Source organism: Malurus melanocephalus, unplaced genomic scaffold (assembly GCF_030028575.1).
Source record: "Malurus melanocephalus ecotype Western Australia unplaced genomic scaffold, MMel_1.1 scaffold_68, whole genome shotgun sequence".
In the NCBI taxonomy this organism is placed as follows: Eukaryota; Metazoa; Chordata; class Aves; order Passeriformes; family Maluridae; genus Malurus; species Malurus melanocephalus.
This window is the reverse complement of record NW_026623300.1, coordinates 1134966-1153943: the sequence shown is the minus strand read 5'-3', so window position 1 is coordinate 1153943 and position 18978 is coordinate 1134966. Positions and strand designations below refer to the sequence as shown.

General features: G+C 40.1%; 1 protein-coding gene across 2 annotated transcripts in view; it reads right to left on the bottom strand.

Moving 5' to 3' along the window:
* PDLIM5 (PDZ and LIM domain 5) overlaps window positions 1–18978 on the bottom strand; it is a 121433-nt gene that overhangs the window by 5205 nt on the left and 97250 nt on the right. For both annotated transcript variants that reach the window (XM_057366579.1, XM_057366577.1), the window contains 3 exons: window positions 8002–8176; window positions 2247–2427; window positions 1138–1258 (listed from right to left, as the gene is read on the bottom strand). In XM_057366579.1, coding sequence (XP_057222562.1) covers window positions 1138–1258; window positions 2247–2427; window positions 8002–8176 — 477 coding nt within the window. The remainder of the gene's footprint in view (window positions 1–1137; window positions 1259–2246; window positions 2428–8001; window positions 8177–18978) is intronic.

Here is an 18978-nt window from a genome sequence, read left to right as displayed (position 1 = left end):
CTCCCAAGATGGGATGGATGTGGACCTGCTGGAGCATATCCAGAGAAGGTCACAAGAATGCTCAGAGGGCTGGAGCAGCTATCGTTTGAGGAAAGGCTGAGAGAGTTGTGGCTGTTCCTAGAGAAGASAAGGCACCAGGCAGACCTCACAGCACCTTCCAGTACCTGAAGGGGGCCTAMAGGAAAGCTGGRGAGGGACTTTTTARAAGGGCATGTAGTGACRGACAAGGGGGAATGGCTTTAAACTGAAAGAGAGTACATTTACAGTGGATAGTAGGATAACATTTTTWTTACTGTGAGGGTGYCRAGGCATTGGAACAGGTTGCCCAGAGCAGCTGTGGATTCCCCATTCCTTGAAGTGTTCAAGGCCAGTTGGATGGRGCTTTGAGCAACATGATCTGGTGGAAGGTGTCCCTGCCCATGGCAGTGGGGCTGGAACTAGARATCTCCAAGGTCCYTTCCAAYSCAAACTATTCTATGGTTCTATTAAAAATGTTATGATTAGCTGCAAGAGCTAAAAAACTGAACCAGAAATGTTCTGAACTTCTAAGCCACGTTGTCCATGTAATATTGCTCAYCAGGCTTTTGAGTGCTGTAATTGTATCACTGTATTTTGCCCCGACTGTTCTTTTATCCCCACGRGTTTTCAACAGATGTTATCCCTGATCCTGTAAAAAGCTACCTGGACAGACTGCTCACTCTTGGAAGTCCCTCAAGCTGTGAGTAAGGCTATTCAGAGAAAAACACATTACTCCACTAGCATCTGTTTCTGTTTAGTAAATAAGCAGATTTACATAAACTTCAGATTATTTTAAAGCCAACCAGAAAGTTTCCCTAAAACTAACACTTTGATATATCACTGATACTACGGCTGAGGCTTAACAGAAATAGGTAAAATCAGTGACAAGCAACCTGCTGCTGCTGAAGGCGATGAAAAAATCATCACCAACTTCTCCCTGCTGCAAACTTAGTGTTTACAGCAGCTGTTGGTGCTTTGAATTGACATATCAAAGTTACATTAAATTTCTGGKGCACTTCAAATGTGAAGCTTGAGGAAAAGGAATTTTTTTTTCCCCAACCTTACTGAACTCTGCTTTCCTGCACAGCTGCAGTAAACTTTGGTTGTGTTGCTCCTTACCCGTCTCACAGTAGGGATCACCATCTTCTAAGTGAAAGACATTATTGCGGATGGGGTTATGACAGGCCACACACACGAAGCAGGAAACGTGCCAAGTTTGTTTCAAAGCATTTATTACTTCCTGTGGGGATTAGAAAAAGTGTTAGGAACACATTATTTCGATGTGATGACTACATTGTGGTAGCCATACCTCCACACTCGATTCATTTCAAGAATACTTCGTTTCCTACTGCTACTTTGAAAATGGGTTGTGCACATAAGTTCTGCGATGTTTAACTTAATGAGGTGCTTTATTTATGGTACATCTCCTTATTTTTCATGAGCAATCCTTCRGGGTTTTTGGAAGGTTCAACACAGAGTTGGACAGACTTAACAACTCATTTGTTCAACTTTTGAATTTTAATTAGGATCKCACCTACAATGGTCCCCTGAAACAAGAAAAGCAGCAACTCTGCCTTCTCCTGAAGTCTGTGTGTTAATCAGATTTGATCAGAAGACATCACACAGAAAATTACGAGTGCTCTGTGTTGTTTTGGAAGATGCTATAGTGCCACATACAACATGAGAATGCCAGAGCCCAGCATGACCCCAGTTACACAAGAATGCAGACACATTGCTGTCTGCAGTGAACAGCCGAACTGCTGGCGGGCTCAAATGAGCAATATCAGTGCCGAGTAGGACCCACACTAACACCAGGAATGTTTCAGTACTTCATATCTAGCCAGCAGTGTGTTGCTTAGCGGATTATGTCTTTTTAGTCCCCTTCCCCACTTCCCCACTTCCGTTCTGTAAAAAAGCTGCCAATTGAAACCATTTTGCTCAAGAAAATTCGGTTAATTGCAACAGCTACAGAACAGCTTAATGAAAACAGAAGCTGAACTTGGAAGAGCAAGGAGACTAGAGCACCTTTTCTCAAAGAGATTGAAAAGATTCTACATTAGAAGAACCAAAGTCATATTTTGTATGTGACGGGAGTTAAAAAGGTATGTCAAGAGTATGTTTGGAAGAATGCAGACTGGGCCAKATAAAATGGAATTTCACTGCACAGAAGCACTGAACGCTGAAATTATTGTTCCCACCAAAAACCAGGCCTCTTGGTGGTCACTTACCCCAAGGATCTTCCTTTGGCACTTTGAACACTCAGGGGCAAAGAACTTCTCATAGCAGACCTCACAGTACAGCATCCCTTTCTCTTCCACAAATCCAATGTAAGCCATGGAGGTTTTGCAGTGGGCRCAATTAAACTCCTCAGGATGCCATGACTTTCCCAAAGCCACCAAGAAAGGTCCTCTGATTAGAAAGAAGAGATATTATTAGCAAAGCACCTGGGCTGGCTCCTGCAAAAGTTATTAATAGACGTATCTGCAATAGCTCCGTGCCATTACCACACTGCTCACACACATACACTACTCCAACTGCTCTATCTCTCTTTCCTCCTACAGGCTCTGAGAAAGCTCCAAGTGCTGACTGTATCTGTCTCCATTGAACTGTCTCATAGAAATGCCCACTCACAAAATTATTCTTTTCACTTTGCTACATTTCAGAAATTTTACTTTAGAACTACATTAAATATGGTGCTGAAGTTCACCTCTGATTATTGGAGGGAATGCAGTGCAAAAGGGCTCCTGAAAAGAAGTTTTTAGCTCTTCAAGGAAGGAGCTGGGGCTGAGCACAGCTCTCCTGCCCCGCTCCCTGCAGATGCCTGAGCAGTGCAAACACTGACCTAACCCGATACCCTCCCACTGCTCTACAAGCACCTTTTTACATCAATGCCCTTTCAGTTATGTACTGATCAAACAATACAAGCCCTTATGTACAACAAAGTGCTCTCAGAGCGCCATGTCAGCACAGGCTAATTTAACAGATTCATTAACACGGGACTGACACTAAAGACGCTCTCCCAGCTCCAGGTAGGATTGAGTTTCTGGCCATCTGCACCGAAATAACAGGCTGTTTGCTCTGCAGGGGGAAGCAAGCATGCTAGCAACAGAAGGAGAAGGAATTTTTACATCTGCTGCATTTAGCTCTCCAGAGTTTACAGTCCTGACATGTTGAGGTCAACCATTCAGGACAGTGTGCAGGAATCCAGACGGACAGGGAACAGCTCAAGAGTGCACCTACAGAGTTCCTTTCCCAAAGCCCCCAGACAGCTGGGGCTGTGCCCTGCACAATGTCTATGAGGTGTTCCATTAGTGGACTGGCTCCCTGTGCACACATGTCCAGAAAAACACTTTCTAAATACAATTTTACTTTCAATCAGGCCGCAGTTTAAACATGTCAAGCTGATACTGCAGCTTAATGATACCTGCAACTTAAAAGCTGCCCCAGAGTATGTGGAAGGAAAAAAAAAAGGAGACCTGCCATGTAAAATATACTAAAACATGATATTCAGAACTTGGAGGCGTTCCCAGTGTCTGCATAATTTTGCCATCAAGATGATAGCATACAGTAATGAAAGGTATTTATTTCCTCTATTAATTTGAAAAATACTTTTAAGTCACAATTAGAGTAAGGGGGCCACATGCCCACACTCATGCAGTGTGACAGAAACAGCTAGAGGGATGCAATGCTAGGAAGTAGGCTGTAGATCCTTCCTTCCTTCCTTCCTTCCTTCCTCCTTCCTTCCTTCCTTCCTTCCTTCCTTCCTTCCTTCCTTCCTTCCTTCCTTCCTTCCTTCCTTCCTTCCTTCCTTCCTTCCTTCCTTCCTTCCTCATTTGAAAAGAAAACCATTTAAAATCCCACATGCCTCTGTCAACTAGAACATATTTGTAAAAGTAGCACTAAAAAACCATGTTCCTCCTGTCCAAATGGGATATGGGATGACCCAACTGGCAACACTTGGCCATGAACATGCCTCTGCCCCTGGCTATTTCGACATGCTGAGCATTTCTGATCAAATWTCTGGCATCACCACCTAGAACACGTGAACGGAACTCAGAGATGAAAATAAACTAGTCATTTGTTTATTATTTGTTTGGAAATAGATTCTGSTTGATTTACAAGAGTATTTGCAGAATCTTATGCCCCAAAGGATCATCAGGTATATAATTTTAGTTGTCAGCTCGAACATCTGGGTTCTATGTGTAACAATGATATTGAAGCAAACTGAAAGGAGATGTAAGCAACATACAGGGAATGTAAGTACAATTTCAGTGACTAAACACACATAACTGAATATAACTATATCAGTATGGTCATGATGTGTTACATTAGTATGCCAATAATCTAGTTTCTCATGTGGCTTGTATTATGATAGTAAGCCAGAACTGAAATTTAGTGGTAGAGAGATCAAAATGGATTTCCACATCTGCTAGGAAGACCAATCTCTTTACAGTGTCTACATCCCATACAGCAGTTCTACATTCTTGGAAGTTTCTTTTCCTCATCTGAAAATGCYACAGTATACAATTTGTGTATAGGAGGTGCTAAAGGGAAGCACCATTTGTACTTTTTCCCTTTTGCCTCTAAAAACAATTAAGGTTTATTAAAAGGTGACAAAGCCAATTCATCATTCACAGCGGACATGCCAAAGAGTACGTTCTCAATGTTGATCCAGGGAAAACACATTTTGACTTCAAAGGAAGAGCCAACTCTGCAGTGCAGAACTTGGTAAGGCTGCCTGGGAACCAGAAGTCTTCATCAGGAAATGCCAGAAGTCTGTCAGACCGTCACAGCAAGTCGATCAAGAGAAATTTAGTTTGCCTCCAGCTTTGATTCTTTTAGACATGGAAAGAAAAGCTTACTTAATGAAGCTTTSGAAAAAACTGGAACCTTCAGACAATCACTGTGTGAATAATTGAAGATATATTAAAAAGTTATAAGGTGTCTCAAAGAAAGGTTTTGGCTCAACCAGCCATGGTTATTCTATGCCTGAGTGTAAAGTAACCAAGTCCAGAATGCATTTTGGCTTCAAAACAGATGTACAATGCAATGTCACTTGATCCTCCTCCTACCTTTTCATAGGTAGAACTACCACTGAGGGCATGAAGTGTAATTATGCTAAAACTTGAATTTAAAATGCCGTTGCAATCTTCCAAATTCACTGTGTGCTGTGAACATCAGGCATATTTGGCATTGATTAATGCACATCAACTCATCTCGGAACACTTGCTTTTAAATAATTGAGTAGGCATTTAACATATGAAGAAATATAAGGATTTACACACCACCAGCAAATTACAAAGAAGTTAAAGGTGGGTACCAATTACTATTCATGAAAAGGTGTCACTTACAATAGGTGACAATGGCTTAAGTACAGTCAAGTGGGGCTCTGCAGCTTCTCCTCAGCTATTCTCCCAGGAGTAAATGCTGCTCCACAGACCAATRGAGTGCCCTACTCAGAGGGCAGCAGCTGATCTCTTGTTTTAGTGATGATCAAAAAGGGGATGTGGGGAGTAGCAGAAAGTGATTTAAGGACCGAGAGAAGAGGGGAAGTGCTCAGCAGTGAGATCCCACAGCACAGAGCATCAGCACACTGTGATAAACCCCAGCTGCTGCAAAAGCCAGTGAATGYCTTGTATGAAAGGTGCAGCATACAGTGCACTTTGTGTTTGGTTTTAAACTAAAGTAACAGTAACAAAAAGGAAAGTGAATGGTTTCTTGCATGTTATTTACTAGACACAAATCCAAAGCCCAAAGGGAACAAAATGAACAGAACACTAAAGACAGACAGAATTATTATAAAGGCCAACCTGTTCAAGGAATCAGATGAGTCTCATCCCAAAAATATGTACACCTTTTTTTTATCTTTATCTTTCATTTTGTAATGAAGCAAAAACCCCTGGATTAAGATGCACAGGTRCACCTGTGTTGGGAATTTGTGTAACTATTTTCTATTGCTTCAAGAGGGTTAGGCTCATATATTTTTATTTTCTTGGCACATACAGTGAAAGTAGGAACAACTTTTCTAAAACATCACAGATCCATTAGTAAAGAATTCTAAAATTCACCTAGTGCAAACTGAACTGGTAGTGAGCTATCAGAAYAGAAATCTCATGGAAGCAAACAAGCTGGACTCAGCTGACCTGTAAAGATCAAGTGATTTGCATTAGCTGGTTCTGATGAACAAGCCAAGCTAGGGCTCAAGAGGCTACAAAAACACATGGTGGAAAGGCTGATTTTCTGTTATACTGTTATATTCTACAAATTATACAATTTGTAGAGTTCCTCATTTTTCATAGCTTAGGTTTTCTAATCAAAAAAATCACTTCTTTAATCATGGTGAAACATAATGCAGGCTCTCTTATTTTATCCACTGAAAACACGGGACATAGATAAACAAATAAAAAATACGATTACAAAATAATTCCTTTCCCTTGTACTTCAACAATACAAATGACTGAATAAGCAAGAAGAAAACACTYTTAAAGTATACACAGTTTCCATTAATCCTAAGAGATTTCTATTTTAGGGAAGAAATAAAACGCAAGATGGATGAAAATGAACATGATTTGCACACTGGCCATAAAAGCAATTACAATTCCCTGGATGAGACAATTGTGACTAATTGTCAGAAATCACTGACTGAACAATGCAACCCAGATTCAATTCTTCCTCCAAACAAAATTCTGACTTACAATAGGATATCTTATGGATCAGCAGAACTTATTTAACTTAATCTCATTTGGCAAACTCATGTTTGTGTTGCCTAATGTTGTCTACCCATGTCATACAAGTCAAGTACAATAGCTATCATAATGCCCAAAGGCCAGAGAGCTCATTTAAGAGCTTGAAATCCAGGAGTGCAAGAAATAACTTTCAATCCTGTCCCAGCAATTGTTAAAACATCAGTCCTGGCTTTTCTTCTATGGATGGAGCCTGTTATTTTTCTTCTCCATTAGAAATCATGGTTTAGAAACCAACAATTGTGACTTTACAAGACTATACTCTCTGATTGGTTTCCAACTAGCTAATACTCCCAGTTCTACTGGAATGGGTGTATAAATRAAAACTAACTTGCTTACTTTTCTTTATTTTAAAATTTACTCTATTCCATCCAGGTTTCTGGTTCTCTGTAAAATGGACTGTGCCTGTTAGCAGTTCCCAACCGTTTTCCTCCAAAGTAGTCTCATTCTCAGTTTTGTTAGATAAATCACGCAAAAAACRGTGTTCTGCATTACTGAAAGGAAGCCTTAAACCACTTGTGACCAAAGAATCAAAACCCAAGAAAGCAAAACAAAGCCCTGCTGTGAGAGAGCCTGCAGGATGAACAGAATCATAGAATCATTTAGGTTGGAAATAGACCTATAAAATCATAAARTCCAACTGCTCAYSYAGCACTGCCAAATCTACCACTAAGCCATGTCCATAAGTGTCACATCTACATGTCTTAAATACCTCCAGGATGGTAACTCCAAGACTTCCCTGGGCAGCCTGTTCCAGTGCTGGACAACCCTTACGGTGATTTTTTTTTTTTCCTAACATCCAACCTAGACCTCTCGATTGCATTTTGAGGCTACGTCCTATCAGTGGAGGAACATTATTTCCATAATGACAAAAGAAAGTACTGTTGCCTCTAGGTAAACCTGCTGGCTCCTTTGAACCAACCTCCACTTCACTACAGCCTCCTTTCAGGCAGCTGTAGAGAGCAATAAGGCTCTCCCTGAGCCTCCTTTTCTCCGGGCTGAACAGCCCAGCTCCYTCAGTTGCTCCTCAACACTTTTGTGTTCCAGACCCTTCAATAGCTCCACACATACTCTGGACATGCTCCAGCACCTCAACATTAAACAGGACATGCTCCAATCCTGAGCCTGGGGAGCAGCACTGGTGACCAGTCCCCCACTGGRTTTAGCTCCATTCATCACCACTGGCTCATCCAGCCAGTCTTGTACCCCCTAGGAGTGTCCCCAGCAAGCAGATACAAACCTAATGACTTGGTTACAATGGGCACACATGGGAGTGCGCTTCCCCGCTGGAATATGCTCCGCCCTCTGAACCAACGTGTCTTGCTCGTTTAGCTGAGGGGCTGTTGCAGCTTTTTCACTTGGGGCAGTTGTTCCAGGTGATTTAATACTGTTTGATGTCCATCCACTGACAGRACCTGGGGAAAGAATRCCAAAATCATTTAGAGGACCATCTTTCAGTGCCAAGTAAATTAACTTGAAATACAAGAAGGCAACAACGTTTGCCTAACATCATTGTCCGGTCTATACCTGCCTCCTTATAGGAACAGACTAAAAAGCACTCCTTTTCCCCTTCTCCCCCAACAAGTTACCAAATAAGWCCTACCTACTTTATGAAATGTCTGTGAAATAACACAGAATGGTTTTGGCTAACTTGTAGAGGTAGTGAGAAAACTTCAACATGTTGAAGAASTTAGGCAAAAGAATATACAACCTGTGAAGGCATTATTTTGTTTTGGATACAAAAGCTGAAGCCAAGAACATCAACGTATGAACAGAGGCAGGAAAARATGACATCCCTACTAAAAAAATTTCACAGTGAGTGCAATAGATCATTACTAATGTGTTAAACAAGAACATAYATTCAATACAAGATGTGTAAAAGTTTAGAGTAGTGTATAAGCAAAATGCTTTCCTAAATTGAAATTAAACACTAGTCTAGATCAGCGGATTCTGCCAATCTGAAGCACTCCAAAGGTCATGTTCACATCCTCCTWATAGAAGTATGACACAAATAAAACCCTGACATTTTCAGAAATACACTACACACTTCCATGTGTACTCAGGGTTTTAGAGTTGTACAATAGACATAAGCTTTTATGTAGTTTGAAAAATGCATTTACAAAAATGAAAGGCACAAATGATACTGCTGCAAGGATAGTGAAGAAACAAACAGTCCTCTGCTTTTCTTTCCCCTCTATTGATAAATGTACCTTGGTTACATAAAAGCTCCAGCAACATGTGTTTATGGGAGCAGTTATTCATGTCAAGAGGACGTATCTCTCTTTTTCAAGTACATTATAAAAAARCCCACATTTCCATAGCCTTTTGTTTGTAACCACAGGCAAAAGAAACTTGGAGTGTTTACTTGGTGCCCTGGCTTCAGTGCAACCTTGCTATAAATTAAAGACTGAAATTAAGACCGGAATGGAAACTCAGAATCAAACGACCAAGCAATGACTGAGACATCAGACAGTGCAGGATGATGCTTCTGCTGCAAAGATGCAGCTCTCCACCCAACACCAGGGTCAAGGCATTGGTAGCTTTGCAARAAATACCTAGTTTGTAGACCTGTTAATCTTTGTGCTGTTACAGTCCTCTCTCATTTTTCATATCAYCTTCCAGGGAAAAGATGAAAAATTGTTTCTCCATTAATGTAATGGTGATCAGCCTCTCTCCTACAGAAAAGTGGCAAGTACTTTACAGGCAAAACAATGCATTCCCTGCTGAAAGTGAAGTGGCAAGCTAATTCATAGAGAAGATAGATTTGAGCCACACTGAACCCACAGAAAATCCAACATAAATGCCAATACTGTGCTATTTACAGAAGATAGCCAAAACAATACCATGAGCTTTAGCAAACCCCTCCTCTATTCTTGTGTAGGCTAAGACAATACATCTGGCAGAGAAATCCTTTCTAAAACCAAAGCTTTTGTACTATAATTACACTAGGTATTAACCGGCTGATACAGGCTCAATACCTGCTTTAGCTTACTCTTTCAATGTATGAAGAAACAATATACTCATATATATATTTTTTTTTGTTTGAGTGGCTTGTTCACCAAAATTTCTAATATCAGGTCATTTCAAGAATGACATATTTCTGGATCCCTTTCAGAAGGGATGTAGCAGAAAGTACAACAATTCATATGGGTTGCTTTTTTTAGTTCTGTTTCTTTTTTTCTTTTTTAAAACAAGGCTATTGGTTATATATCCCTAATATCCTTAGTCTTGAAATATTCAATATTCTGGAACGGAAATAATTTAGGAGTAGAAGCACTTGATCTTGAACAAGCCACTCTGCTACTGTAGTTCACTTTAGATTACAAATGCCTGCTAAGCTGTAAACCTAGGAAGGGATAAAAATGAAAAAGGTGGCAGAATGACTTTGAAGACATGAACAAAAGGGGTGTTGATTAATAGCCCTTTCCTCCTCTGTCATCACACATGGTTTTTCAATTTTCAGATCCCATTTCATGAGAAGACAGGARCACACACTAAACTCAAATCTGTTTGAAGACTGCTTTTGCCATAAATCAAATTGCAGCACAGCTTCTGATGTATTGCTAATTTCTGTTTGGGTTATCTACTGAAGCCCAAAGCTTATTCAGACACATCAGCTGTCTCATTTGCACTGTGTAGGTAAAAAAAAAGTCTTTCTGCTTGCTTAAGGGGGGAAAAAAAAAGTGCGAACATCACCATTTCTCCCTTTGGTTTYTTTACAGCATTCATTACTGCTGTTTTTATGAATGATGTTTTTCTGAACACTACCTAAATTCAAAGTTACTACAGGACAGGAGCAGAATTTGTCTATGTRAATCTTCTCTGCAAAGCTGTTAAATCAGTCATTTCTGAGTTACTTAAAGCACTGACAAGGAAGAGAAGGAGATAGTCCATCACATTATAACAAAAACTCTCTTTTAAGCAAAAGATAATAGAAACCACACAAATTGTGTCAAGCAAGAGCTGTGACCTGAGCAAAACCAAGCTGGGCATTTAGTGCTAAGGAAACTCCCTGCCCATGTTCATGATTTGTGCCTACAGCATCTCTYGAGGATTCTCTTTCTCTTTGCGGGCAATTACATTCAGATGAATTACATTGGTCTTRCACAGTCTTATTCCCCTTTATTTGTGTTCTGAAGGGGACACAAGTTTCTTTCAGTTCAGATTCTTCTTCCTAAAGAAGAGGAGTCAGTCTGYTTCCATTGCTTTCAGATCCATGCTGTGTAAAGAAAATACTCCAGTACTGTAATATCTATTTCACCTTTTTTTCATATACTGGGTTTCTCTGTAAACCTTATAGCRTTCTCTAGATTATTTTTCTTTCAGCATAGATCATTTTCCCTTTCTAACAACTTGATTTGCCTCAGCCTTTTATCATCGTCATTCCCTTCTGAACACCAGCAGGACAGCTTTTATTGGCCACTTCTGTCTTTCCACAGGCCACAAACAGACCTTTAACACTTCAGTAAATTCACCAAAGGCTCATCACTTCCACTGTGACCCACAGAGCATTTTTTGTTGGTGACGACATTTTTGTTTAGTTGATTTGCTTCTGATTTAAAAAAAAAAAACCCAAACACTATTCTTTCCCCATTTAAATCTGYATGAATTCTCTGTACTTTTCCCAACAATATTCCTCCTCTTGYAGGTAGAGAATTTCTTGTTTAGATAGAACACTAATATTTCCTATTTATTCCTTCTATTTAATCAGCAAGTTTAACATTCCAGTGGAAAGCAGTTTCTACGGCAGAGAGGAAAGGGTTACTCCAAGTTCATGTATGTTTTTCCTGTCCTTTCTCTTCTCTAGTCCCTTGGAATTCTTTCAGCTTGAAACACAACCACTTGATTTAAAAACATCAGGCTCAGAAAACTGATGCAGATGGCTTTTTTCTTGCAATAAGATTTTCCCAGGGCACATGAAAGTGCAAATCATCACATCCAATCTAAGTGAAGACTCTGGTGTGTTCTCAAGGAGTGCTGGGGAGATGGCCCCATAGTCAAGACCTGTGGAGGTGCATGCACATTTTTAATTGCAAATGATGACTGATTGGGAATGGGAAACGAAATCAGCTCCCTGATGAAACAATGTCACCCCACATTTTTCTGCTACCACTTTTGTTTCTTGAAATGGGACAAAGCACAGCAACTTCTATGGGTGCCAGAAGATTTCAAACTGATATAAGTAAATACAATTAATAAATGAAAGAAATCATGAGAATTATACACTCCAGCAGAAGCTATTCTGACCTGAGTGCCAGAGAGGTTTGGGTTCTCTGTAAGTCATGAGATGTCTGAGAGACTAAAATTTGGAGCTTAGTAGGCTTCACTTCACCTTCACTCTCTTAAATTCAACATTCTAAAACCCTGTTGATTTGCACTCTTGTATTGTCATTGCTGTTGTTGTTTTTTTTTTTCTAAAACAGAAAACTCTCTGTACTTGACTATTAACTTTCTACTTTATTAGGTTTAAGTCCAGCAAACCCACRGTGTTTGCTTTCACTAAACTCCTTGGTATGGCTAGTTTAATATTTAACAATCTTTTAGACAGGGTAAAGAGCTGCCTTTTTTTTTTTTCCTTTTTTAAAAATCCCAGTGTGACTTTGCCCTTGTTAGTCTAACAATAGGCTGTTCCATCGCTGAGCACATGGATAACTGCAAACACTGGTGAAAGGTTTGGAAGACAAAGGGAGAAAGGCGGATAAGCAGCAGTGCCAAAGTCACTTTGACAGAGGTTCTCTGGTGCGTAGCAACAATACAACAGCCTGAACTGTTTAACGCTCACTTAAACATAACATCAGCCTTCATGTAATATCTATAAATAACAATGCTACTTGAAGCGGTGGGAGGGCCAGAACTTCATTTTAAAGTGTTCTAACTCAGTGATTTATACACTGCAATCAAACTACTGTATTATAAATGGAAAATATAAAGCTTCATACGTCCAATTTTCTGACTTTTCTTAATATATGTGTAATGYAAGAAATCTTCCTGTTCCTTCCCTCAAAACCAAACAGATGGCCGGATGAAGCAAAGTGTCTGGAAAGCTCTGCTGTCAGCTCACTGCACTGGCTCYGTGTAACACCCCATCCACTCCCAGGCCCGCATGAAATCACACAACTTCAGTGCCGAATGCTACAAGGCAAGTACAAGGTGAGAAAAAAAAAAAACAAAATCTCAAATCCCTCCCCCCCCCAACAAATGCACAGCTCAAACCCTGTGTTCCGTAGTCGATTCTTTTGTTTCTTATGAAGTCTTGGAAACGTAGTCAGAGCTAAACTCTTTTTGCTGATTAAAGGCAGAACAGGAAGGATTAAACCATTATCATGTCTTTAAATGCCGGCTGAAAGCTGGTATGCACCCGTGGAAAATCAAAACAGGTGCCACCTCGGCCAAATTTCAACAGCCCTTGCAACCAGAGGGAATAGTTCCTGCGTTAGTAACCAGCCTTTCAACTGGAAAGGCTCCGGGTAAATTAGCTGTAAAGCATCTTAATTAAAATGAGTATGGTGGTTTTGGCTCACTCAGCCKGTCTCCTTCTGATTTGTTACATCACATACCGTCGCAAATTTGGCACAACTGGCGTTGCTTTTATCGAAAACTCGACTCAAGAAGAAAGAGAAAACGAAGACCTGTACTATAGTGTTGCATTTCTCTGCAGTGGCAATATAGAAACCCATCTGGTAGCTTTCTGTGGATRAGATTTTGCCTCCCTTCCTTTTAGCTCCTATTCTGAACCAGACAGGTTGACTATGCCTGCAGAGTGCATGGCTGTCCAGATTCATGTAGATTATCTGCCAGTTTCATGAAGCTGATGTTTTGAATTTGATCARAATGCATCTACCAGAGGAATACTGGCTTTTCATTTGCTCAACAACTATTATGCATAATTCTTGGATGTCCTACACCTGTGCATCTGAACAGGACACATCACTGATCTGAGCTGGAGCTAGCTAATGGAGAGAAACCAATCTGGTGAGTCAGTCTGTGACAAGAAGTTAGTTGCTTTTTAACAAATCAAAGACAATGGACATCTCATTTTGGAAGTCAGTGAATGTTCCCACTTGATGTCTGTGAAATAACCATAGAGCCAAAAAATGTCTTCATCTCTGTTTAAATGAACGCAAAAAGAAACATGCATGTGTCAAACTGATGCAAACAATTAATTTAAGTGCGCAACTTGATGCAACAGCACATGAATTTGCAAAACCAGAACACAGAAAAATTGTCTAAGGTCATATATGTAACAGAAAAGCTGAGTTTCTATWCAGCAGATCTTGTAGTGAGGTACATCAGGCCATTCTGTCTCTAAAAAGCAGGTGGTACATTTCTGCATCATTACTATGATCTGCCCCTTCTTAAAGAYAAGCATTCAAGTTTTAGAAACACATTCCTTTTTTCACCACCTCTACAGAGTTACAATTTCATACTGCCATCTAGTTAAGGTTAACATTTAGAAATTACTCTGGTTTCACAATGGGCTTTGCTTGGCTAAGTGACTTCACATTAATTAACCTGTGAGAGCAAACTCTTGTAGTTTGCTGTTACATGATAATATAATAATTTAGATTAGATGAAAAATTAATTACAGTCCATAGACCAGGATCAGAAAGCTTTTGTGTTTTGACCTGTCAATCATAACACTTTCATGGACAAGGCTTTCTGCTTGGAGGAGCAATCTGTAACAATCATTTTCAGTGAAAAATAGGGGAACTGTTTGCATTTTGGGACCTATTTTTAACAGAGGCCTTACCACCAACAATGTAAGAATTTGTCTTAATGACTAGCAGTGTTAACCCAGTTTCTTCCCCATATTCAGACCATAGTACTCAATAGCCAAGTAGCTCCTTGAACTTCCATAACTGCCTTCAAATTCCTGTTCTACGAAGGAAACAAATGCCCTCAGTATGAGAGAGTATGAGAGTGCCCTCAAAACAAATTTGCAGAACTTTATGAACACGGTGACAATGACACAAYAGTTTGGTTGATTCTTCCATGCAGAAGTATTCCCAAAGCCATCAACCTAACCTACCCAGTCAGGGTAGACTGCACAATTGATATAGGGGCTGGAGCAATAACAAACRAAACACAGAAAAGCAAAGGTGACAAGGACAGAAAGTGCTGCAGTCCATCCCTTTTTGGGATGCCTTAATCCCCTAAGGATTTCATAGCAGTACAAGCATTTTGTGATAGCACAACGTATCTCAGTGCATTCCCCCTCTCCACAGCTTCATACTGTTTGACCTGAGGCCAAACTCCACAGTTTGATACAGTCTGCATTTATATCCCATTTTCTCTACATAAATAAGTTGCAGAATAAGGAAACAAAGACTCAAACTGCGAGTAGAGCAGGATGTCAGGTCATGTCTAGGAGCAGGCTTGCGTTTTCTTCTGCTTTTAAAATTCTAATATTATTGTGGGAATATTGTGGGATATAAAAAAGAAAATACAGCAAGAAGGCTATGGATAACTCCAGACGCAGTAAATGCAAGGCTACCAAGTACATGAAAAGAACTTCAAGGAAACAGAAGAATTTTCAAAACAAAATTGTCTGGGGAGCAATCTTTCTGTACTTGCAGTCAGTTTCCAAGTGTGTTCCCTTTGCTGAAGGGAGCATGTGCTTAACACATGTGCTCAYTGAGGATTAGGCAACTGACAGTTGTGCACATTGCAGGATATGCTGACATTCCCTAGCAGYTCTATGGGAAGGGGATTACATATCCCAGTGATACCAGGCTGACAGAAACCCTGGGAATAAGGAAACTGGCACGTGAGTAAACGGTCACTTAAAAAAACATAAGCTTTGAACGCTTCTCCCACAAACCTTCCCCATCCCATTCTTCCAACTCAGCTAAGCCTAGGAGGAACAAAGGGCACTGACTGCACTGAAACCCTCCTTTCCAAGCAGCAAACCAGCCTTTCTGGCCACCAGCTGTAACAACTCCCCACAGGCCCCCTGCCATCCCACAGGACCTCAGCAAGCAAAGCRGGATGCTGCCTGCCCAGCTCCTGCTTGTCCCAGCAGGGTCTGGCACTGGCACACAGCCTGTATGCACCAGCAGCTCACCCCACAGCAACAGCGTTTGGAAAATCCAGGAAAGAGAAGGCAATTTCATGTGAGAAATGTAACACTGGAAGCCCTGACCACTTCTGACCATCACACTTTCTACAAGAACAGTTTGTCTCCTGGACTAACTCCAGCTGGTGTAGCTGTGCTCACTGGGCAATTACACCTTCCTAAATTGTCCCAGCAGTTCCAATTTGCCATGGTGCTATTCCCTTCCTTTTAAGTTGCCGTGGAATGTTGCAGCATGCTGACAAGCAGTGTCATCTTTCAMCCATGAGGTGGCTGCATGGCAGTGGTGAGTCTAAGCCATTCCTGTGTGTGCACCGTGTCCTTGCCCAGGACTAGAAAATGCTTTGGGGTTCCTCGGCTGAGCAATGTTGTGTAAGTGTAGAGTAAYAGTTATCAAATAGTAGAATAAGTCACTGCAATGTAGCTAGGATGTTCTGGGTTATTTCATTCTTTTAATTTAATATAATAATGTAAAAAGCTTCTGCCTCTGGTGGGTGAGTAGAGCTTCATAGCTCAACAAAAATGAAGTGAGAGGTATTATAAATTCCAGTCTGTACACATAATACACAGTAACAGGGTTTTTTTTTTACTTTTTTCAACGATTTTACTTGCTTCAACAATAGACAAAGAATTAASTTTATTGAGCTTCTTACCCATGCCTTAAAAGAAAGCATGAGGCAGCCACCCCTCACTTCCTCTAAAGAACCACTGAGGAATCCTGTAGTATCAGGATTTTATTCCAAAGAGAAATAAAACCTCTGTAACCATCACGGTGGACAACGAAYATAGTAGTGCTCATGGGTACTACATGAACATCCCCCAAGAACTTTAGGTCCAAAGGTGCTATCCCTGTGAGACTGCTTGGATCATGACTGACTTCTGTAGAGAGAAAAACCCACTGCCTGAAGCATCTCCAGGTTCCCCATCTCATCCATTCAATTTTAGACCATCTTCTTGCCAAGCCATTAAATAGCTCACACCTCAGTTCCAACAAAATCCCTCTCACATCTTCAGGCATCTCTGCACAATCTCAAAGGAAAAAAAAAATCAACAAATCATCCCACACCCCCAAGCTGAAGGAAAAAAAAAAAAAAAAAAAAAAAAGGAAGGTATTCTCTGTGTGGCCTATCCAAGAAAGAGATATTCCAGCTATTCCAGCTAATAATTGAAAAGATGCTGTCTACCCAAATGACGTATCTCTGTAGTCAGACAACCTCATAAAATCACTGGTAATATTCATGCCACACCATCAATCAGCATCTTACAGCTTCCCCAGGCACAAACAAAATCCTGTGACACGCCTGTTTTGCTTTGGAAACAACTTGGYGTTATGTACAATATTCATTAGAAGGGTGAGTGGTATCAGAGCTACAAAACTGTGCTCCCAATACATTTCTGCTATGAACAGGATATTCATATACATTTACATAAGATTATATCTTCCTTCTAATTATTTCCTAAGGTAGACCTCCGATACGAAATCAAAGGGGTCTTYTTGTCTAAAATTTTGTCAGGCCTATGGCTATGAAGCCAAATTTTGCTTGGCCTGTGGAGCACTGGCAATTTTACTCTAAAGAAAACTTTATGCTCTCAGACTGCAAACAAACAGCWGAATTAATGACTGAAGTCCAAGCATTCTCTGAAACACTTACAGTCTTTCTTCAACATCTAATTTTATCAARATATTCAATTATTGAAACAGTTTTACATGTCAGACTGCTGTTCCACCTACAAGAGACAAGCACAGACTGGTTTCCCATGGCAATGGGAAAACTTTTCATGTTCTTAAGATGCAAATCTTAACTGAAGCTCCTGTGGCACCTGAGACACTGCACCTTCTCCCCACCCTGTTAATTCCTGGGCAGTTGCCATTCAYGCTGCTGCATCATCTTCTCTGCACTTTCCAATTTTAGGGAACTCTGAGTCTTCAATGCCCCTTTCTCCCACAGCTTTTATTTCTGGCTCCCCCAATATTTCTGGGGAGAGATAAMAACTTTTCTTCTTTGGAACTTCAGCAGTGCATCTCAGAACCGTACATCAGCACAGCACAAAGCTGACATCCTCATGACCATTTCTTTCCACCAGCTTCTAACAATATGAACTTCCTAAGCTTTCTTTAACCTATTCTGGAACATAACAATCAAAAATTCTCTGTCTGGCTTTCCCTCTACCTACCTGCTTGGTATCTCTGATGTAAAAAAAGAAATTTTCCCATTATGCAAGAGCATGGGCATAGATTTTCAGAGTGCTACAGAATCAAGTGTAGTTTAATTAATCTCTCTAAATCTTTCTCCTTCATGTACAACTTAAAAGAAAAAAAAAAAAAGGGATATTTCAAACGTTTGACTCCTATTAATACTAAAGTATGCTAGTAGGATTAGCAGTGAAACACCTACCAACGTACTAAAAATGAGTGTGGTACTACAGAAACCCCAAGCTGATGGGTGGTTTCGATGCAAGTGAAATAATTAATCAGTTGGTGAGATAGAAATCTATATCAAATATGGAGCACAATCAGAGACTTACAAAAGTGCAGGATTATCACATTCCCAAAAAAATTTGCCTTAAGCACACATGCTATCAAAAATGCAACTTTAAAAAGAGTTGGGGCTTCTGTTGTTATTGCTCAATTTGGAGTTTTCCCCCCTGTAATGCCAGCTAACTCAAAGAAGTAAAACAATRCTAGAATTAAACTGATTTAAATTTWAWKAAGTTTTTATCTCAATAATACTCGCTATTTGCCAGGCAAGCACAGCAATGACAGTGCATTGCCATCTTGAGGCTTCCTACAGAACTACACATTCCAACTAAAATGCATCAACTTGTTACTAACCATAGCAAAACTGTTTCATTTCATTAGAAGCGCCAAAGCCAGTATAAAACATGCAGCATTAACACCATATGTTTTTTCTTTATTTTTATGCCAGGGCTTCTACAGTTCCATTTTTTTGAACTGGATAAACTTCTAAAGAGAGAAAACCTTTAACAGTAGAACAAAAGGAAACAAACAGAGCTACTTAACATAATAGACCTTGTCAGAAAGAGAATCAAAAATATTCATCTCATATTAGCAAGAAAAATCTGAAGTTGAAGCTTAATTAATAATACAGATTTCCCAGATATTTTGAAAATACTACTCAAGTT